The 23,922-nt window shown below is 39.5% G+C and overlaps 1 protein-coding gene across 2 annotated transcripts in view; it reads left to right on the forward strand.

The window, feature by feature from the left end:
* CDKL5 (cyclin dependent kinase like 5) overlaps positions 1-23,922 on the forward strand; it is a 226,900-nt gene that overhangs the window by 164,151 nt on the left and 38,827 nt on the right. For both annotated transcript variants that reach the window (XM_025373446.1, XM_025373447.1), the window contains exons 10-15: positions 4,631-4,711; positions 7,698-7,849; positions 13,425-14,391; positions 17,997-18,098; positions 18,649-18,754; positions 22,017-22,140. In XM_025373446.1, the coding sequence (XP_025229231.1) occupies positions 4,631-4,711; positions 7,698-7,849; positions 13,425-14,391; positions 17,997-18,098; positions 18,649-18,754; positions 22,017-22,140 (1,532 nt within the window). The remainder of the gene's footprint in view (positions 1-4,630; positions 4,712-7,697; positions 7,850-13,424; positions 14,392-17,996; positions 18,099-18,648; positions 18,755-22,016; positions 22,141-23,922) is intronic.

The following is a 23,922-nucleotide window of genomic DNA, read 5'->3' on the forward strand; positions in this document are numbered from 1 at the left end:
CAGCAGCTTAGCTCAACATTTTTGAACATTTGTCATACTAGGTGTTGGAAATATGACAATAAATAGGACTTGTCCTCAGTCTAGAAGAAAGAAAAATCTATTATATTCAGAAATAAAGTTAGTCATAATTAATGAATTGCATTTTCACTGAGAATCCATCTAAACTCCTTGTCGTAGCCTATGAGACCTTGCCTGACCTCATCTCATACCTATCTCCTTTCCCCCCATTCTCCAGATTCTCAGCATACTTACCTTTTTTGTTCTTTGGCTTCTGTAAACATTCCAGGGTTTTTCCAGTTTCACCAACTTGGGACCCATGGCTGCTTCTCCTGGCAAGGTGCTTCCCTTGTGTGGTCCCTTTTCATTCTATCAGTCTCAAAGAGTGCCCCTTTCTCTGGCCACCCAACATACCACCCTTACCTCCATCCTAGTCTCTCTCTCCCACAGCATCCTTTCTCTATCATAGAACTTACCACAGTATGGAATTATTTTGTCTGTTTCTTTACTTGTTATTAACTATCTAGTCCTCCCACACTAGAATATAGGTTTCTGAAGGGCAGAAATCAACGGTTTTATCACATCACAGATGTGTTTCCAGCATTTAACACAGAAACTACCATATCCAGTAAGTACTCACTACATATCTGAGAAGTGATTAACCAGTCTGTGGCATCAGCATTCAAGCTTAACTGTATTTCTTTTCTCTCCATCTCTCATGCTGCTTTTACCCTTTTACCTTTACCTAGCCTTTGACCATCACCCCCAAATAGATCCCCCGATCTTTCTCTTTTCATTTTAGCCTTCTCACATTTCTCAAACCACACAGTTCTCTTTTTTGTTGAGAAACCTCTACAAGGTTACTGATAAAGTTTAAACTCTTTAGGGTAGCTTACAAACCCCTTCTTAGTCCTCCAGCCTCATTTCTGCCTCCCGCCTGGCCCAGTGTGTGCTCTTTGGCCACATTGAACCTCTCACCATTTCCTCGACATATTGCTTTTATACTCTGCATTTCCATCTCTATAATGCTCCCAACACTCACCCCTCTTTCTTCTCCTCCTTATTCCTCTTCTAGACTCAGGCCAAATGTCCTCCCTCCATGAAGACCTTCTAGGCTATTCGAGGGGAAACTGGTGACCCTATAACACTCTGGTCATACCTCTTTTGTAGCACCCATTGCATTCTCCTTTAAGTAGCTGTTTGCAAATATGTATCCTCACTGGACTAATGAATTCCCTGAGGAAATGAACTGTTAATGTTCACCATTGTATTTGCAGCACACCTAGAATAGTGCCTGCGAGGCTGAATAGTGTTGAATGATTAAATATTTGAGCTCAGGATTTTAACATTAACTGCTGGAACATTAAGCCTGGTTTGCTGGCTGACTTGTTCTTGGCCTGGTTAATGAGGCTCTATGCTGGATTCTCTGAAGAGAGTATAAACAGATCTGACATGCTGCTTGGCCTTGATAACTTATAAACTAGCTGAAGAATTAAGACTTCCATCCATGAAATAATTAGAAAACAATACAATTTATAAGAAAGTGTGGTATATAATAAAGTACTGCATTGTTTACCTCATTGTATGGTTTTCTAATGTATCTCCATATGGTTTAGACCATGAGAGTGTCACATATTCTGGAAAGTTAGAAATCATCATTGGGGATTCATTAGAGAAGGCTTTATGAAGCATTTGACATTTGAAATGGATATTGAAGAACGAGGAGCATTTCGATTAGATAGGCCACACAAAGAATATCTCTTTCTCATTTGTCTGTGGTCCTGTTTGTTCATCGTCTTCTTCCCTAAACAATATTGTCTATAAAATTCCAGACAGCATATGATAATGCTGCTTACAAATATCCTTCAGGGAAATTGCTGCCTCCATCACACTTTGACTTTTATAAACCTTAATACTTTCACATTTTAGTCTGAAAGTGTTTGTGGTGTTTTAACTAAATTAGTTTAATCTCTTTGGAGGCTTGACAATATCTTTTGAGGGAGAAATTTTCTTTCATGATGTTATTTGAAAATGTCTATAACAGATAGCTAAGCACATGGGACATGTAAACTGCATCTGCTGTGCACCATGGACTGACCAGTAACCCGTCCATTGTGATGTGCATTTGGATTTAGTTGTATAGAGACAGGAAAATCTACAAGATGTTGCTTATAGTGGTTTGCATTATTGGGACAAAGTAACAATTGATGCCCCCATAGTATAGGGCCTAGACTCTGGAGTTAGACTGTTGGGGTTCAAGGTCTGGCTCCATATTTACTATTTTGAATGATGCCAGGAAGTTATTTCACCATCCTGTGCCTCTGTTTCTTGTCATGTAAAATGATGATAACCAAAAGACTGCCTGATTGGATTGGTGTAAAGATGAAATATTATTTGTAAAATGTCTAGACCAGAACCTCACACGTAGTACTCAGCAAAGAAGCATTCTCATTAGATTGGATTGGATTGGATTGGCCAAGTGATTCAGAAAGAAAAAGACTGATTGAGATATATTTTAAACTTCTATGCATGAGTTTTGGCTGTTTGTTGAATTATTTCATATTAGAATGGTAGGTCTCATTCAAATGCATGTAAATTCTTTGAAGTTAGGAGTTTGCTTGGTCATTTTTTATTGTAATATTTCTAATACCTTTTGACTTTCAGCATTAATTTTCTTATCAATGAAATTTCACTCCTAGAAAAAAGAAGGCGGTATCTGGTAGCATAAGATAGACCTCATACACAAAATATTAACATGTACTGGTATAGGGTCTTCTATCACAGCATGGTAGTGTCTTTCTCTTTGGGCTGATATTTAATGCTCTAGTAACATCAAAGGGAACCTCTGTACTTCCCTTAGGAGAGGCACCTAGGTTTAGAAAGAGTGTGGGTTTGGATCACAAGACTGGGTGCAAATACTAATTCTACTGCTGTTTAATTATGTAACTTGCCTTGAACCAGTTATTTGAACTTTCTGCTTGTCACCTTCTTCATCTCTAAAATAAGAATAATATATCCAAAATGCCTCATGTAACATCACTTCCCTCAGAAATCAGTTTTAGGTTATTGCCTGTGCATCTGTGTTGAGTTCATGTTATTCCTTCTACTCCTCTATCTGGAAGGTGCTGTCCTACTTTTCTCTGTCTTCACATTTTTCATATTTTTCAAAACCCAGTTCAGATATTACCTATGGGTTATTTCTTCCACGGCCATAAACCATCTTGGTCTTTCCTTTCTCTGAGCTTCAATTAGAATTTATGATTACACAGTTTAACACTGATTGCTTTCCCAACCAGACAGCAGATCCCTCAAGAGCAGGGTTTGGGTCTTACCTGTATTTTTTGTCTCCTTCTATCCAGAGCATGGTGTGGAGATGATGTCATAATCCTTAAATATCTTGTTTGAAATTTTACTATGTAATTAGTCCTCCCATTTACTTATTTAGCATGTTTAAGGATTTCAGTACTTTGAAATGCTGGCATGTTGGTATAGAGGAAATAACATATGGAAGCAGACTAGCCCTGACATTTGGAAGGGAGTACATGGCACTGGGCTCTGCCAGTCATATTACCCAATACTTTAACATCCACTAGATATTGCAGAATGTGAGTTGGCAGAGGAAAGAACAGAAAGCACATCTAAATAAACTTGACCTCTTCCCCTCATTTTGTTTAAAAATGCATTTGTTAATCTAGGAACCTATGTTTGTCTTCGGTTCCAACTTTAAAAAAGGAAGAATTTGAAAACAGGTTATTATAAGAGCTTATTAAAAGCAGTGATAGAATGTGTGTCTGAATTCACTCTCTACTTTCATGATCTTTTAGGTACTGGCCACTTACTTTCTTTTTTTACTTCTCTGTTTTCAAGAGTAAATGGTATGTTGTTGTTAAAAAGCTATAAGAATACTATCTGATGTCTTATCATATACTTTCTGCTAGATCCTCAATTACTCTCAGTAATTAAGAATCATGTGTATAAGCAAATTATGTATATACTATATTAGAACTGAATTGTTTGTATAAACAGATGATATTCTATTTTACTACATAATTAGTTCAAATTTTTATATTTTAGTTTGTTTCACATGCCTTAGTATCGTCTGCCTAGATTTAAGTATCATCTTTCACCTGTGAGTTTTCCTATTATTTGACACCCAGTCCTATTAATCCATATAAAAATACATAGACGGCCGAGTGTGGTGGCTTACGCCTGTAATCCCAGCACTTTGGGAGGCTGAGGCGAGCAGATCACAAGGTCAGAAGTTCGAGACCAGCCTGGCCAACATAGTGAAACCCCATCTCTGCTAAAAATACAAAAAATTAGCCGGGCGTGGTGGCGGGTGCCTGTAATCCCAGTTACTCAGGAGGCTGAAGCAGGAGAATCACGTGAACCCAGGAGGCAGAGGTTGCAGTGAGCCGAGATCATGCCATTGCATTCCAGCCTGGGCAACAGCACGAAACTCCGTCTCAAAAAAAATAAAATAAAAATACATAGACAACAAAAGTAATATACAAGTATGAATTTGACTGGGAGTGGCATTTTTGCTTATCTGCTCCCTTCTGCAGCACTCACAAGCACGTACACAACATATGCTTCCCCAAATGTTAACATTCGCTTTGTGTGTGTCTCACAGTTTCCAGCTGTTAACCATCCTCAGTCCTTGGAAAGAAGATATCTTGGAATTTTGAATAGTGTTCTACTTGACCTAATGAAGGTAAGGCAAATCGATGTTATCTCTATAAAATATCTTTTGATTTGTGGATTCTTTTATGTCTACATGTGACCATAGCCTGCTTTTATGAATGAAATGTTAGGAGATGTGGAATGGCAAATAATGGGGAACTATGTCATATTAAAAGGCATGTAACTTATTTAAAATTACAGTGGGATCTGGTCTTGTCACAGTCCATCTACACAGAATCATGAGATCCCTAAATGATATTTTTTAAATGGACAGAATAATAAAAATCTGTTAGCGTGCAAGAGCTGTTCAAGCATAAGGTTTTAAAACAAATCTTAAAATCAATGTTGAAAGAAGAAATTCAACAATTTTTTCTGACATGGTATTTGAAGCCTCCCATCGCCTACACAGATTTGATCAGTGAATCTAATTTTTCTCTTTTTCTCCCAGACTCTTTCTGGCTCTACTTTAGACATATCAGGATGATTGCTAATGCTTTGGCCTGAGTGTTCTTCCTTATGCTACCCTCCCTGTCCAAAAGTCTTCCTGCTCTATACCCTTAAAGCATTCTCAAATTTCTTTATTCAAGTTTATTTTTTTTTCTCCAGTAGACAGTCGGCTTCTTGAGTGGGAACTATTTTTCATATTTCTCCAGCTTTCACTGCAGCCAGAAGTGCACAAACCAGTGTTGGTTGTTTGATAGTAGACCTTCAAAGAACACTTATTAATGGATCAATTTTATTTTATGCCCAGTCAGTCAACTGTCAAAATCAGTAGAGGTTACACTGTGCATAGAGCCTTTGAAAGGCATACTTAGCACAGTCGGAAATTTTCGAGTGGCATTCTCAGAACTTTGCCTTGCTTTAAACTATGTTAATCTGTGTTCCAGGGAACAAAATGTACATAGGTGTGGGGGTGGAGGTGGGGGAGGAGGGTGTGACGTTTCAGAAAGGCCACATACCATACAACCTTTTGTAGAGATGCACAATATTCCTTAATCTATAAAGGCTTTCAGAAATATCACAGTAAAGAAGCATTTCTGTCTTATCCACTATTTTCCAAATTTAATTAAATACTGAATACTGTTTTTTATAAAATGCTAAAGCTCTAGTGTTCTTCTGAACGCAGATTGAGAAATGCTACCCTCAGAAAGAACCCTCAAAGCCTTTTGTTTAATTAGGCATAAATTATAACTTAAATCAGGTAGGTTTTGTCAATACGCTTTTTCACACAGTCAGTCCTCATGGATTGGGACCTCAATAATTTGGTAACTTTTAAAATGTGAATAGAATAAAATAGGAACATGGAATTAAATACAATTTCATGTTTTCTGCCTTTCATCTTTCTTTAGTTAAAAATAATTGAATGTTTTTGTTAAATCATTACCAAATATAATTGCCAAGCATCAGTATGGTACCTGATTAAAAGCTAGCACAAATAAAAGTAAAAAGATAACCCGAATCATCCTGTGCTTCTGCCAGTTTAGAAGTTAAACATTCAAATTCCTATTTATTTAATATCTTTACCATCAGATTTCTTGAAGTAAATATTTTTATTGACATGTCCTTTCAGAAGGTGCATGAATTATATCTATATGTCAGTTACTTTTTATAATGTAAACATACTAGTATAACTCTACCCAGATGGTGACAGAGAAAATTGTTAACACCCTGGAAGCCTTCTTATGCTTCCAGGCTTTATGCCACCCCCCACCCCAAAACCAGTTCTGACTTCTGTCACCAAAGATTAGTATTGCCTTGTTATTATCGAATGTTATATAAATAGAATCATTCCTCTTGTTTTTTAGCTTTTTTTGGAAACAAATTTGAAAAATGAAAAATACCAATTATCCCTTCTTTGAATATTTCAAAGAGAAATATTCTCTTTACCATTCTCTAAAGCTGCCGTGTTAATTTTGTCCACATATAAGTACCTAAAATGGCCATCTCATCCTGTCAGCCAATTTAGTGGGGTACAAGTCACCAGAATTAGTTCAAGCCCCTAATAACCTTAAGATTAGCTGCAGTAATTATGTTGGCTCTATTTTAGTCTTAAAAAAAATTTCCTTCCAAATACTGAACTTAAAAGTTAAAAAAACGTAAAAGAAGAAACTTTAAAACCAAAAAATTAGAGTTGAGGCTCTTTGCTGATACAGAATGATTTTTTTTTTTTTTTTCTTTGAGACGGAGTTTCACTCTTGGGCAGACTGGAGTGCAATGGCGCAATCTCGGCTCACTGCAACCTCCACCTCCTAGGTTCAGGCGATTCTCCTACCTCAGCCTCCTGAGTAGCTGGGATTACAGGCATGAGCCACCACGCCCGGCTAATTTTGTATTTTTAGTAGAGACGGGGTTTCACCATGCTGGTCTGGCTGGTCTCGAAACTCCTGACCTCAGATGATCCACCCGCCTCAGCCTCCCAAAGTGGTGGGATTACAGATGTGAGCCACCACACCCAGTCCCGAATGATTTCTTAAGATCTTATGTCAAGTGAGAAGAAAGCTAAATTCTGGCTATTATGTGTGTACTACTATGTGGGTAAAATAAAAGGAGCAGATAGAGATATGTATAGAGAATATCTATGGAAGGATGCCCAAGAAACTGATAACCTAGGCTGCCTCCAGAAAAGAGAACTGGGTATCTGGGGAATAAGAGAAAGATTAAAAATGTATATTCTTTCAAGTATCTATGTAATTAAAAGTATACTTTAAATTTTTAATTATATTGTAAAAGTGATTTTGATTAATGATAAGTGCAGGGTACAAAACTGTGTGTATATTTTGTAAGAGAAAATATGTATATAGGATATTCAAAAAAGGGCTGGGATCATATATACCAAGAGGAAATGATAATGAGATTATAGGTGATTTAGATAGTCTTTTTTTATTTCCCAAACTGTGTTTACTTGATATTCTGCAATGACTGTGTATTTCTTTTATAAGGAAAAAAAATAAGGTTTTTATTAGAACTTAAATTTTACTTTGTAATGTTCTTAACAATCCTAAATTTTATTTCCTAAGAATTTATTGAAGTTGGACCCAGCTGACAGATACTTGACAGAACAGTGTTTGAATCACCCTACATTTCAAACCCAGAGACTTCTGGATCGTTCTCCTTCAAGGTCAGCAAAAAGAAAACCTTACCATGTGGAAAGCAGCACATTGTCTAATAGGTAAATATTCCCTTTTAAGGAAATACAGATGCAGTGTTGGTCTTACAAGTAGGTGGAGGAGGTGGCTGCTTAAATGATGCAATTAGAGAAAAGAAGGAAAGCCCTCTTTATTCAAAAATATCTTCCTTATGCTTATTGCATGATTCAGAACCACAATTAAGGAGTTGTGTGGGTCTTAAAGACTTTCTTATCTTTAACTAGTATATGATGGAAACCTATGCATTCCCTGGGAAAGGTAGCATTGGGTTAGCAACTAAGGGGGTTTACAGCCTCAAGAGCTAGAATATTCTGCATGAATGAGACCCATCAGTGATGCCTGGAGGAAGAAAGATGGGTGAAGGCAAGGGGATTCCTGGAGAGAGAAGAGGATGCCAAACACAGATGGTGGTTGGAAATGTACCTAGTGTAATCTTTGTGACTGGACCAAGTAGGTCTGGCTCTACAGAGGGGTCTTGTGTTTTTATTGCTCTTGTCTTTTAATCATTGAGTTGCGAAATTAATTTTTCATAAGAATAAGAATATGGAAATAGTAAAGTCAGTGATTAAAATTGTTGCTCTTTAAATATGATTTTTCAGCATAATTTTTTCAAAGCCTGTTTCCTGAAAAACACATACACGGGATTTGGGCCATACAATCAGGTTGTCTTTCAGACCTGACATTCCTCAATTCTGTTGGTTGCATGTCCAAGAGGACAGTGTCCTAGTCATGGTCTCCCTGTTTTCCTTCATCTCCCAAGAGGCTGATCTTGTCATCTGGGGTCGTTGGATTATGGAAGATAGGAAATAGTTTCTCTCATCTACTATTACAAGATAAGTAGAAAACAATGATTCTTTATTTTTATTTTTTAGTTTATTTAGAAGACAGGACCTTTGAGCTGTTGCCTAGGCTGGAGTGCAGTGGCATGATCATAACTCACTGCAGCCTTGAACTCCCAGGCTCAAGCAACTCTTCCACCTCATCCTCCTGAGTAGCTGGGACTATAGGAGCATGCCATCATACCTGGCGAATTTTTTAAATTTTCTGTAGAGATGGGGTCTTACTCTGTTGTTCAGGATGGTCTCAAACTCCTGGCCTCAAACAGTCCTCCTACCTCAGTCTCCCCATGTGCTGGAGTTACAGGCATGAGCTATCGCATCTGGCTGAAAACAATAATTCTAATATGAAGCTTTTTTTTTTTTTGAGACAGAGTCTCGCTCTGTCGCCCAGGCTGGAGTGCAGTGGCCGGATCTCAGCTCACTGCAAGCTCTACCTCCCGGGTTTACGCCATTCTCCTGCCTCAGCCTCGCGAGTAGCTGGGACTACAGGCGCCCGCCACCTCGCCCGGCTAGTTTTTTGTATTTTTTTAGTAGAGATGGGGTTTCACCAGGTTAGCCAGGATGGTCTTGATCTGACCTCGTGATCTGCCCGTCTCGGCCTCCCAAAGTGCTGGGATTACAGGCTTGAGCCACCGCGCCCGGCCCCGGCCGCTTTTTTAATATAAATTTTCTTCCCACCCCCAGCCCCAAATTTTCCTTCCATATAGAACAATTGTTCTTTTTTGAGACAGAGTCTTGTTCTATTGCTCAGGCTGGAATGCAGTGGTGCGATCATGGCCCACTGCAGCCTCTGCCTTCCTGGCAAGTGATCCTCCCACCTTAGCCTCCTAAGTAGCTGAGACGGCAGGCATGTGCCACCATGGCTGGCTGATTTTTGTAGCTTTTGTGGAGAATTCCTATGCTCAAGCGATTGGCCTGTCTCGGCCTTCCAAAGTGCTGGGACTACAGGTGTGAGCCACCACACCTGGCCAATCAGTTGTTCTTAACAGATCAGATTTTTGAAAGCTCAAGATCTGGTACTATTTAGGTCTGGGAGAGCATCCATAAATTGATGATGACCATTTATCATATGTTTTCTCTGCTTAACTGTGATAGTGTAATTGTGTTTTAGAGCTGTTTACTCTTCTTGAAAATGACTGGTTTCAGTTTGTTTCCCCTTACATCTTATGGACCATTCTTAGCTGGCTTTCTTTGTTTGTTGCCATGAAATTTTTAGGACACTAAGTCAAGGAATAGCAGTCATCATTTGTTGCTCCTTTGCATTTAGGAAGTGCAAATTAGTCCTGTGTCTTCTTTGGGGTTACTCTCAGTTCAGGTGCTTTTATCTCCCTTCTACCTTAATTGTCTCTTAGCTCCTTTAGTTTACACCGAAAAATTATCCCAATGATATAAAGTTCAGTAGACTGATAATAAGTTTTTGATTTGTGCTATAGTGATTAGTGATGTAACCCATACTGTGAAAAAAGGCTGTGTATTTGTCTTCTAGTGACTCGCTTGAGAGAGATTTCTTGGAGTTAACCAGTGGGGACTGAGGCTCTCCTTGGGAACCTCTTTAGGGATCTGTTAAGGAGGATGTGCTTGGTGATGATGTTTTCAGCAGATACAGAAGATATGATTTGTATGGGTCCTTGAGGAGTCCTCCCAAGTCCCCTTTTGAAATAGAGGAGAATAGAAATTATAAGTAAATTTAAAATCTCTGGAAGAATTCATTTTCAGGTCTTGACACTGTATTGAATATATTAAAGAAAAGGTCTTAAATGCTTTTTCTAGGAATGATCTTACCACATTTTACATGTATCTGAGGGCTTTTGCTCCCCACTGGTCTATGGTCCATACTTATTCCATGGAAGCTTTTTTTTTTTAGAGACATTAATTCTAGCTTGAATCTCAACACAAACGATGGCTCCCTAAGACTTCGCAGGACCGTTTTAGAGATGTTCACAGCACCATATCACATTGGTTGCCACGTACAAACTCCCCTGCCTTGTATCTGGAGACACAAACATGCTGTTGCATACCTTGTCTTCTAAATTATTTCTCTCTAGGAGAGGCAGTGGACTCTTGTGTTACTTAGCCCCTGCCTGTCTCCCTCAGGCTCTGCTGAGGTTCTGCTCACCATGGACACGGTGCAAAGGTGCATCAGCTGCCCCACACTGCCACTCTCCTGGTCCTGCACCAGCCTTCTCCATGAAAATGTAGCTTTGCACCTTCGACATTTGCTTTTAAAACTTACTTCAACTAAATCATCATCTATCCATCCATCCCTCCTGCAACCATTTAAGAAGACTTTGTATGCAAAATTTTTTTAACTAGTTGGCAGTTTAACACAGATTCCTTACAGTTGTGTGTCAAAGAGATCTATGGAATTTTCAAAGCTGTTTTTTATTGTTGCGCTTTGGCAGAGCTCTGATGCAAAGACAGTATGATGCCCTTTCTACATAGGCGTTATGTGCAAAGCTCAGTAGTTTCCAACTAATCCTAAGACACAAACACTCAGAATGGCAGTTTAGGCTCTTTGTACACTTACGGAAAACGTAAAGCTTTGACACGTTTTACCTTAACTGGATAACCTCTCTTTTTATGTTAGAATTGGCTCTTACATTGCTCTGAATGTGTTCTTCCTAAGATCCACAAGTACGTTTCTGTTCAACATTGCTAACAGTGTTTCTAAGAGTTCCAAAGGCTCAAGCAGCTGCCTTTGCTGTTCTCTGTCCCTTTTTGGTCTTCATGAGCTGAGGACGTTTCCCAATATCTGTACATGTTATCTGTTTACAATTACTATTTCTAGGCCTGAAGGGGAATGGGGATGAAATAGGGTTCTGAGAGTCCAGGGAGAGCTGGACCTGGGCAGGAAGAGCCACCCTGTAGAAGCTGTCATCTAGAAGGACACAGCCACGATCTGAGTCAGGGTACAGATGCCTGCAGGGAAGGAGCAGGGAAGACATCCCCCAGCCCCTCTCTCCTCTTGTCTTGTGATGCCTTCCACTGCTAAGCCCAACCAGAAGCTAGCTGGCTAGGAAGCGTGGGTGACAATCTGCAGCATTGGGTTCCTGAGGCCCAGGGCCGGGCTGATGGGGGTGGAAGACAGATTGGAGGTTGGGCAAATGGAGAATAACCAACACACTTAGATCTATTTGTGGATGAGACAGTCTATCACTAGGTTTGAAAAGTCACTGAGATATTTCAGTCACCAAGATATAAGTTGGCAAACAACTCAATGGTTTAAAACCTGATGCCTTTAGGATACAGGGACTTTATTGATCTGGGGATAGACTCTGTTAATATAATTTAACAGAAAGTGAAACTTAGCATTTTTTTCTTTGTAATTCCTTTCTGGGTCTGGGCTTTGCCATTTAGTACTCCTATTTAAGTGTCCTTTTATTTAATGCTATAATTCTAATGACCTAACTGGAAGAGATTAGTGAGTACATTCAGGAGATGAGGCACCCTACATTGTCACAGGCTTGCTTGATATCAGATTTTTTTTTCTTTTTTGACACTCTCAGGTAGCTTTCTGGCAGAGATTACTGACTGAAAGGTAGACTAGGAAATGGGTCCTTATGTTATTTGATGGCTGAGCATGCAGGTTCTCATGGGGAAAATTGGAAGTCAGAGTTTCACAGACTACCATTCTACATGAACATAAAAAGTGACTTCCAGTTAGTGTGTCATGGGAACAAAACTCTCCCAAATCAGACCATCTGTAGCAATAGCAATATTTGCAGCAAAATTTTTTGAATGCATAGTAAAACCAGAATTGTGTAAATCATCATTCATTTTTAAACATTCTAATCTGTCCCAAGCTACAATTAGGTCCTTTCAATAGTTACAGTAGCACAAACTGGCCTTGCTATGGTGTCAGGTTCAGCTTCAAATAGAGAACAAGATTTTCCTCTGGATTTATATTTTGTATTTTAAACCAAGTGTGAAATGAAGTTTTAAGTCCTAAATGAGGGCTCAGTCGGTCTAGGATAACGAAGTGTTAAATAAAAAAGAGAATAATTGTGTCTTTTGGAGAGAAATGAACTCTTTCAGATCTCTGTAATCGAGTATAGTACAGGATTCCTGTTTACTGTACAAGGAGATATCTGAAGAGCCCCAAGTAATTGCCACTTCTCCAAGACATAAACATTGATCATCATGTTTTCCAACAAACCTCACTGGACAGTTTACATTTCTTTTTAGAGGGTCATTTTCTTTTATTAAGTACATTGCTAGAATTCTCATTCTCTGATTATGCAGGCAAAAGAGATATTGGTGTCTGTGTGTATGTGCTGTGAGTATATATCTCTGAGGCAGGCTACACGTTTTACAAATAAAAATGAAGTTCAAGAAACATAGTAACCTTTAAGTCTAAATGTTGTCTTCTGACATTCAAGCAGACAGAAGAGTTATAAAGAGTTTATAGCTCAGTTCTCTTCTTAGCAGTCATTCTATCACAAACACTCATACGAGTACCAACATAGTGAGAGCATGTTTTACTAGATTATCATTTAGAAACTGTTTTGACAGCAAGTTAGCTGAGCATTTAGCAGTGCCAGAATAATTTCATCAAGGCCAGTGCTTTGTTACAGAGTGAGTTGGTCTAAGAAACTTAATTGCTGTTGATAGGTTACTTGTTATTTGAAGGCACTTGCTTGAGAGAATTAATGTTTTTAGTCTTCCAGGTGTTTCAAGTATTTGTTCTTTCTTTTTAACAATACTTTTTGTGTGTTAGCTATTGAGGGAAACTGATATGCTTCTTTTGTTTTTAACATAGAAACCAAGCCGGCAAAAGTACTGCTTTGCAGTCTCACCACAGATCTAACAGCAAAGACATCCAGAACCTGAGTGTAGGCCTGCCCCGGGCTGACGAAGGTCTCCCTGCCAATGAAAGCTTCCTAAATGGAAACCTTGCTGGAGCTAGTCTTAGTCCATTGCATACCAAAACCTACCAAGCAAGCAGCCAGCCTGGGTCTACCAGCAAAGATCTCACCAACAACAACATACCACACCTTCTTAGCCCAAAAGAAGCCAAGTCAAAAACAGAGTTTGATTTTAATATTGACCCAAAGCCTTCAGAAGGCCCAGGGACAAAGTACCTCAAGTCGAACAGCAGATCTCAGCAGAACCGCCACTCATTCATGGAAAGCTCTCAAAGCAAAGCTGGGACACTGCAGCCCAATGAAAAGCAGAGTCGGCATAGCTATATTGACACCATTCCCCAGTCCTCTAGGAGTCCCTCCTACAGGACCAAGGCCAAAAGCCATGGGGCACTGAGTGACTCCAAGTCTGTGAGCAACCTTTCTGAAGCCAGGGCCCAAATTGCGGAGCCCAGTACCAGTAGGTACTTCCCATCTAGCTGCCTAGACTTGAATTCTCCCACCAGCCCAACCCCCACCAGACACAGTGACACGAGAACTTTGCTCAGCCCTTCTGGGAGAAATAACCGAAATGAAGGAACGCTGGACTCACGTCGAACCACAACCAGACATTCTAAGACAATGGAGGAATTGAAGCTGCCTGAGCACATGGACAGTAGCCATTCCCATTCGCTGTCTGCGCCTCACGAATCTTTTTCTTATGGACTGGGCTACACCAGCCCCTTTTCTTCCCAGCAACGTCCTCATAGGCATTCTATGTATGTGACCCGTGACAAAGTGAGAGCCAAAGGCTTGGATGGAAGCTTGAGCATAGGGCAAGGGATGGCAGCTAGAGCCAACAGCCTGCAACTCTTGTCACCCCAGGTACAGTTGAGCACCTTGACCAAATCTGGTGACCCTTCAGGGGAAGGTGGTACAAGGGATGTGATGAGGGTCTGTCTATAATTTTCCCTACTACAGGACATCGTGCTTTTCTTGATAGGATGCATTTAGGGAAGCAATACTTGGCCTAATCTCGGTTTTTTTGTTGTTGTTTGTTTGTTTGTTTGTTTGTTTTAAATCTATTTAGATCAACTGTTGAGTACTCAAGAAAAGTCAAATTTTGTTTTTAGTAATTTTTTTTTTCTTGAATGTTCCTTTCTGGAATATTTTGTTGAGAGGATCCTATTTTGATTTATTACAGAATTCATCAGCTGTATGGGTTAGGTTTTAGTTTTCCTTAAAATACAGTGTGAATTCATGAGTATTTTCTCTGATCTCTCCAAACCACATTTGCTTAAATCAACAGCTTTTGCTAGTACCTTACTCAATATTTTAACTGAATTTAAAAGTTTTAAATTTGTCCACTATAGATAAATTTAACTTCATACCAGGATAAATGTTAATTTTCAGTCTTTTGGATTGTTTCTAAATCTTAAAACAGTATTTTTAGCATAATGCTTCCTCCATCTTACTCATCGTCAGACTGTAGAACTGACCTAACCTGCTTAAAAGAAGTAGCATTCCTTCGCTTGAACCTGGGAGGCAGAGGTTGCAGTGAGCCGAGATCACACCACTGCACTCCAGCCTGGGCAACAGAATGAGACTCCGTCTCAAAAAAAAAAAAAAAAAAAAAAGATTACATTCTTACAGTAGAGCGTGTTTTAAAAATAATGTTCTCATGATTTCATCTATAAAGCACTGTGCCCAGTGCCTGGCACAAAGTAAGTATCTAACAAATTTTAGTTATTCCTGCTGCTTCTGGGTGGAGGCTGATATTTGGACATCGAGCACCTTTTCTATGCTGGGTGTTCCCAGGCACTCAAAAGAGTCTTGAGAGAGCTCTTGCACTTGAGAAATTTACCTGCTGTTGGAGAAGATAAAGTGATACCTGATAACAATGAAACAAGTAAGACCAAAGTCAATATGGCACTGGCTATAAAGAGGAATTGAGAATAGAGAGAGGTCATTGTGAGCAGAAGTAGTTAAAAATGGCTTTATAGGCAACCGAAGGTCTTGCTCTGGGCTGGGATGTATAGACAAGCTTTGAATAGGCTGAAGAGTGAAGATATGTTCAGGCATGTCATGAACTAGGCAACATGAAAAGCTCTAGCTAGAAAGATGAAAAGAATAGGGTCCCTGTTGTCTTAAGTGTGTGAGCTGGCAGGGGACACTTGTCAACAGATAGGTTGTTCCACTACTGCGAGGTTACATTCTGGCTGCTGTGCTAGAGGCATGCCAGTGTGCCAAGGGAGCGAGACAGTCCAAATTGTGAGTTGTGGGAACTCCTAGAACAGGTGGCACCTGAGCAGAGACTTCCAGGAAGGTTGGGAAGAAAGTGACAGTGACCTCAGGAAAGAGGGAAGAAAAGAGCATTGGAAGGAGAAGGAAGGTAACAGATGTTACACAGCATGGTGTGCTTTGGGCATTGCAACTTGTTCCACTTTGCTGGAGTGAAAAATGCAAAATTTGGAGTGGCTTTTGCAATAATTCAAGCACGAGGTGAAGAGAGTATGTTTGGGATTAAGTTAGTGCCAGTGGGAAACAGAGTGGATCTTCTACTCCTCAAAAGTAAAAACAACAGGATTTGTGATTTGAAGGACTGAATATAGGAAAAAGGAAGACTTCATGGTTTCTTTTCTAGGACCTCCTGTTTGGAGTGAAAGAGAGTAGTTTTGAAGTCACCTAATTCAACCCCTTCATTTCACAGATGAGCATGTCGAAGCTCAGAGAAGTTGGGTGAGTTGTTCCAAGTTTATCCAACTAGTTCAGGATGGAGCTGGGATTATGAGGCAGGCTTCAGGTGCTGAGGCCAACTGCTTGCCACTTGTGTCTTGCTGACACGTTGAATTTGAAGTGACGTTGGCTTCTAAGCAGTAGTGTGCTCTAAGAGGCTAAAGAGATGGTCTGGCACCCAGGTGAAAGGAGAAAGCAAGAGGTGCCCATTTGCGGAGGCTGGAAGTGGAGTCAGAGGAATGGTCAGAGGAGCCCTGAGGAGACGCTATCAGGAGAAAGAGCATCCGGAGCCTAGAAAGATCTCCTGGCAGCTTCCCGTAGAGGAGAGATGGAAGGGAAAATTGGGTAAAGTGTGCTAGCATTCAGCATGGTATAAAATGGAAAAGAAATCAGAAAAACAAATAGCTTTTTAACTTAGAAAAAGTAATTGCTCCCTGAGAATTCCAGGAAAAGAATTTGTGTGAACATGGTGGTCATAAGCGAATTAAAAACAGTTACTGTGGGCTAAGCACAGATCTGTTACGGACTGCAAAAGCCAGTTCAGGAGGTACAGTGCCCAGCTACAAGAAAGTACAAGTTTAAAAGCACAAAGGTACCAGAAGGCTGGAAAAGTAACTTAAGCTGTTGAGTGAATCCTAGGAATCACTCCCATGCAAAGTATTGGGCCACCCTCAAAAGCACAGAGACTCTTACTGAGTTTATATTAGATGTTAATAATTTGTTTTCTTAAAATAATTTTTGTAGAGGCCTTTGTAAAAAGTACAGGTGGTAAAAGTCAAATGAGACATTTTCACAAAATAGAAGGAAGGCTACGTTGGATGAATTCCTGCCCAGAATCCTCAGAGTACATTTGGGGAATGAGAGGGAGAAAAATAATCATATTTTAAATCTTAAATAAAATGTTTTTGATATATCACATAGGCTTAAGGTAATGCCCTTTTCTGTGCATAATATACAGATATACAATACAGCGAACTCCTTCTAATGACTTGGTAATTTTCTTCCTTAATCTTTTTTTCTGATGATAGAAAATGCTGTTTTTTCCCCCTCAGTGAACACCATTGTGGACTGAGTACTGTTCTTAGCTTGTGACTCACTTCCTTGAGAGAAAAAGACAGTGGTATGTCTTTGGAGATGAGCACTATCATGATTTGGCTTTAGAAAATACATGAAACATAAGTGCTGTTATCCTAGAGAAGATTAAGATAAGAATTTAAGCATATAAACTATAGTAGTTAGAGGATTTTAACACAAAAATTATTAAAAGGACTTATTCTATTCCTTGATATATTCAAAAATCATTTATTTTCGTCTGACTTTGCCATATAAGTCCTGCATGAAAAATACTTTTGGAACTGCACAGTTCATTTTGGAGAACTCAGACTTAAAATCTGCTAGAGAAATTTCAGATAAACTAATAGAATTCCTAATCAGAGGGCTGCTCAGAACCATGACTGTCTAGATATTAGAAGGGTAATTTTTTTTTGTTTTTTGTAATTAATTGAACTATTTTCAGAATAATTTGTTCCCTGCTTGCCTTAACATTAATGAGAATTTTACTTTCCATCTGTGTGAAATTTGACTTATATTACATTCATCAGATTATTCACTTTTATGGGACTATTTGTATTTTAGCCAAATAACATTTTTTATTTCAGCTGGTTATGGTCCTAGTTATACCAAATAAAGACCATGATGAGTTCCATCCGTAGGAACAGGATGCTCTTATAAATCCTTTTAAATTTTACTTCCAGCCTGGAGAACAGCTCCCTCCAGAGATGACTGTGGCAAGATCGTCGGTCAAAGAGACCACCAGAGAAGGCACCTCTTCCTTCCATACACGCCAGAAGTCTGAGGTATGTCACAATAAAATATGCCTGTAAACATTATTTGTTCAACATCATTACTGCCTAGCTTTTAAAATGTATTAATATCCAATCTCCCACAAATAAGTTGAAGTGGCATATAAAGTAAGTAGTTTTCCTTGTGGCATAATTCTGAATTTTCTTTCAAAAAGATCATTAAGTCAATTATAGACTGATTAGGTTCTAAATTTGGGCCAGTTGGCTCACACATGTAATCCCAGCACTTGGGGAGGCTGAGGTGGGAGGATTGCTTGTGTCCAGGAGTTCAAGACCAGCCAGGGCAGCATAACAAGACCGCATCTCTACGGAAAGTTTAAAAAATTAGCTGGGTGTAGCAGTGTGTGCCTGTAGTCCCAGCTACTCGGGAAGCTGAGGCAGGAGGATTGCTTGAACTGGGGCAGTCAAGACTGCAGTAAGCCATGATTGCACTACTGCACTATAGCCTGGGCAACAGAGTGAGACTCTGTCTCAAGAAAAAAGTCATAGACAATATTGTCATCAATGTGTGGCTTAACTTTTATAAATTTCTTTCCTGCCTCAGGGTGGAGTGTATCATGACCCACACTCTGATGATGGCACAGCCCCCAAAGAAAATAGACATCTGTACAATGATCCTGTGCCAAGGAGAGTTGGTAGCTTTTACAGAGGTAAGCCCACCCCCGGCGTTCACCAGGTTCCCCTCTCCTCCCTCTCTCGCTTTATGTGCACACTGCTTTCACCGACTCAGGCCAGCGGCCTTCTCACCTACACTGTTGCCTTCCAGCGGTTCTCCCTGCCTCTGCTCCTGCTAAGTCAGGCCCTCCTGGCTTCTGAATTGGCCTTGAGTAGCCTCTTAACTGGTCTCCCTATCTCCAAGGTACCCATCAATATAGTGACTGGAGCAATCCTTCTGAAGCTGTGTTCTGACCATACCACTCATTTCTTTCTGTCAAGCCATAACATACTTATTGATGTTACCTGTGTGTCTGGCACCGTTCTGGCTTAGAACTTGTTGGTGAACAAGACAGCCAGAGATCTCCACCGTCACGGAACTCACTTCCTCGGGAGGAGGGATGGACACTAAACATAATTATATAGAACAGTAAAAGATACTAAGTGCTACAAGGGGGAAAAAAATAGAGTAAGGCATCCCATTGTCCACCCCTCCCCACCCTACCCTAATCCCCTATCGCTTACCTATTGAGAGTCATTTGGTGGCTTCCCATTGGCATCAGGACAAAATTTGAATTCTCTAGGATGTCATTCCAGACTTCCCATGGTCTGGCCCTTGCCATCCTCTCCAGCCACTTTCTCCCCCACCCCCCCGGTCTCTCTGGTACCCAGCCTATGGGACTGCACAGGCTGTGCCCTTCTCTGGCCTGTAATGTACTCTTCCTCCTGCTGGAGCAGCTTGTCTCTGTCCCTTTCTTTAAGGTCCTCTTCAGTATAATATCTTCCCACAGTTTGTTCCAGATGGAGTGAAACGTCTTCTCCGTTCTGTCTGTCACACCTTGTCTGTAACTCTGATGTAACACTGACCACGTTGCACTGATTCTTTGTCTGCAGTTCTCTCTCACAAGGTTGTGAGCCCCTCAGAGACACTCAGTTCTCTTCATCTTCTCTTCTTTTTATTCTCATTGACTAGTACACTGCCTCGCACAGTTTCATAAATATTTGTCGATTGAATTAAAGAAAAATTTCAAGTGTACTTGCACAGCCTAAAATGTACTTTGTTATTTAACAGACAACTAAAACAGATGCTTTTGGGGTTGTACGAACTTAGGGGACATTGAATGACAAAGGCCATCCCTTTTAGTAACTATGCAATAATAGATTGTAAAGCCCTTGGGCATTCCAACACCCTGGTGGAGAAAATGGACAGCAAGCCCACAGGGCCAAGAACAAGGCCTGGGATCAGGAGGCCTGTAAAGCCTTCAAGAGTCACCACAGCTTTCTAAAGCCTCCTATGCCCACATTGCCTGACTTCCCACTATTTCTGTTGTTTTGAGAGGATAGTTGGAAAGGGGCAGGATTTGAGGTGGGGGTGTGGAGAACTGCTTAGTCATTTTAATTAGGAACTCCAGCTAAATAAATGCACAGAAGTGTTATTTAGGACTAAATGTATATTTAATGATTAGGCTACACTGTTTCTTCCCTTCTAGTCCAACCTTTGGAAAAGCATAAGGCATTGATTGAATATGCCATTTAATGCATTTTTTTCTGATACCATGATTACACTTTAGAATTTTATGGGACTAAACTTTTAATTCAGATTTAATTTAATTAAAATATTATAGCACACATGTGCAAAAAAGCCTTTTCTTCTATCACCGAAGCATTACCTCCAAAATGTACCATAGGTGTGTTATTTCTATAGATGTCTGGAGAATATGCATTAATATAAAATGCTAATGGAGATTTAAATTAATTCGTCTTTGACCTCTGGAAACATGGTTTTATTTTGATTGCAAAAAAAATAAATTGGTTAATTCAGAGAAATACTTCATATGTCTGCCTCATTAGTAGAGAGGGTAGTGAGAGCTTGGCAGGTAGAATGTTTTAATTTTTAAAATTTCAGATATAGAAGAAAAATATTTAACTAGATGAAACATCTGGAGATATCTGTCATTTCAATGATACTACTAAGTCCTAGAGGAAGATTTGGTGGTATCATTGAAATAACAGATGTTTCTTTCCAGAATGCTTCCCGTTTTCATTCCTACTGGTCAAGAGTCAAGTGAAATTGTGTCATTTATCTTGATATACAGTCTGTATATTCCTTTTGTGGTGAAATTTCCAGTATATTTTTATTATAACCATTCTTAGAAATTGACAGAAAAAGTTAATAACTATCCCCCCAAAAGCAGAAAAGTATATATTCACATATGTTATATTTTACCTTTTTCTGTTCATTTAGAATTTAGAGAAAAATAATATTTTTGTAGAAATAGCTAAATTTCTGTGTAATTTAGTTTAAAAACATGAGTGATACTACCTCCCAAGTGTCAAGGCTTAAACTGTAGTTTGTCTGTTTCAGCACACATATTAATTACTTCAAACTAAGAATAGATTTTACATTGTTGGTCTATGATAAGAGAGCTTTAACTTCAAAGAATGCCAAAACGGTGGCGGGGAATGGTGGTAGGGGCTATGAGATTCACACTTGAAAATACCCTGGCCGGGCGCAGTGGTTCACGTCTGTAATCCCAGCACTTTGGGAGGCCAAGGTGAGCAGATCACTTGAGCTCAAGAGTTTGAGACCAGCCTGGGCAACATGGTGAAACCTTGTCTCTACAAAACATTAGCCAGGTGTGGTGGTATGCACCTGTGGTCCCAGCTACCCAGGAGGCTAAGGTGGAAGGATCACCTGAGCCTGGGAGGTGGAGTTTGCAGTGAACCATGATCGTGCCACTGCACTCCAGCGTGGGTAACAGTCTCTTATTTAAAAAAAAAAAAAAAAAGAGGAGAAAGAAAATATAATGTTCTTCACTTTATCAGCTGGCAGGTCAGTTTACCATTTTCAATACATATTACCTGGTGTTAATTAACCCTTGCAAATTAGTGTCATAAGCAGTGGATGGACAGACGTGGTTCCCTAGAATGCCTTCACCCTCAGGAAACACAAAAGTTATGTGAAGGGCTGATGAGGATTTTTGTATGTTTGTTTGTTTGTTTTATTTGTGTTAGAGAAAATGCAGTAGGATAATGTGAAAACTGCTTTGACCAAAAGAGTACATCAGCTGTGTGCGGTGGTTCATGTCTGTAATCTCATCACTTCGGGAGGCTCAGGCAGGAGGATTGCTTGAGCCTGGGAGGTCAAGGCTGCACTGAGCCGAGATCACGCCACTGCACTCCAGCCTGGGTGACAGAGCGAGACCCTGTCTAAAAGAAAAAAAAAGTCCATCAGTGACTTACTTTTTCTTTATTCAGTGCCATCTCCACGTCCAGACAATTCCTTCCATGAAAATAATGTGTCAACTAGAGTTTCTTCTCTACCATCAGAGAGCAGTTCTGGAACCAACCACTCAAAAAGACAACCAGCATTCGATCCATGGTGAGCATTTTGGTTTGTTTTTACTCTTCCTTTTTTTAATTGTAGATTTAAGAGTTGAAATAAATTCTTGATGAGCTTTTTAGTGTTCTTTCTCCTGCTAGGCCTTTTTTTCTCTAGATAAATTATTGAATAAGGAAAATGTGATTTTTCATTATTGGTAACTTTTTTCCAGTTTGGCATTTATATTAAATATCATGTAAGGGAAGAAAAATCTCCTGGATTATTAAATACCTGATACGCTTTCCACTGTGTTCTTCTGACATGAATGATGACTTTTGCGGTCTCTTTTTGTTGACACTGAACCAGGTACACTTTGCTTAGCATTTGACATGCATCGTCTCAGTCAGTTCTCACAGTCGCACTGCTTCCATGCTAGAGGCAGGGACACTGAAGCTTGGAAAAGTCGAGGAACTGGCCCGGTGCTGGACAGCCAATAACATGGAGAAGGGAGCCAGGATTCAAACTTAAATGGGCTCCGATTCCAAAGCTCATGGTTGTTACCTCTGTGCTACCTGTCTGTCATTTAGGGTAAAAAGAAATAGGGGAACAGTCCTTTATGCTACCATAAAAGCATAATGGTAGTAAAAGGCACAAATGATGTGGCAACTTTTCTTATTCTTTTATCTTTTTTGTGTCATATCTAATAAATATTTAGGGAGAGAATTACAATGTTACCAAGTTCCATTGGTGAATCTGTCTGAGGAGTAAGAACTTTAAGAAAAATGATAATGTAGACTTCTCAACTACCCTGAAAGACTGTCCAGGATCTAAATGTGAAAAGTGTTGTATGTACTTCATAGAACTTTACTCAGTTCTCTACCAAGAGCATAAAATGGGACATCACTGTAAGACACTGGATTTGGAATAAGACCAGTCTGTCAGAGAGTCCCTCTCTGGTGTTTGTTGCCAGAAGTAACAGAAGGGCCTTATGTCAGTACTCCCGACTCCATGTGATGTCACAATTTGGACCCTGTTGACAAAGTTACATCAAGGTTTCGGTGTTATTGTGCCCTATAGTGAAAATTACTTAATTATTCTTAAAACAATATAAAAAATGACTTTTTAAAAGCTATAAATACGCTTTTGCTGTATAAGCACAATTTGCATCCATTGCCTATTTATAAAATGACAGTCTTAACATTCGTGACTAAGAGTTTAGACTCTGGAAATAGGATATCTTGATTGATGGCAGCTGTCTATCAATCAGGGGACTGTGTCTATTTGTCCCTTGGTTTCCTCATGTGTAAACTAAGTCTAAGAATGGCACCTCCCTCATAGGGTTCATGTGATAATTAAATGAGGCAATACATTAAAAGCACCTAGAACAATGCCTGGCTCCGTAAGCATTCATTAATGTTAGTGATTGCAATTACTATCGTTGTCATCTAACTTCAGCACCAGGTGTTTCCCCTCCACTTTGATGATAAACTTTGGTGTTCTTTCTCCATGTGACTGTTTTAAGCTCCTTAGTATATAGAAAAGATCTGTGAATTAACATAAGAACACAGATACAACTTTACTTACCAGTGTTGACCATTTTCTGGTGTGGCTTTGACAAGTCATTACAAAATTGTCTAAATGGTGAGAATACAGAAGTACAGAAGGAATTGGGTTCTCTTGGTTATTACATAATGAAGTGATGATTTAAAAGAGTATCAATTACAGATTACCTTAGTCCTGTGAAAATTAGGTCAGATCAAAATTAAATCCAAATTTGGGATAGACAGTGTTAGTAATGTATTGTTTCTGTCTTTTGATAATCAGTTTAAGTAGAACTTGTTT

The sequence above is a fragment of the Theropithecus gelada genome, chromosome X, assembly GCF_003255815.1.
Source record: "Theropithecus gelada isolate Dixy chromosome X, Tgel_1.0, whole genome shotgun sequence".
In the NCBI taxonomy this organism is placed as follows: Eukaryota; Metazoa; Chordata; class Mammalia; order Primates; family Cercopithecidae; genus Theropithecus; species Theropithecus gelada.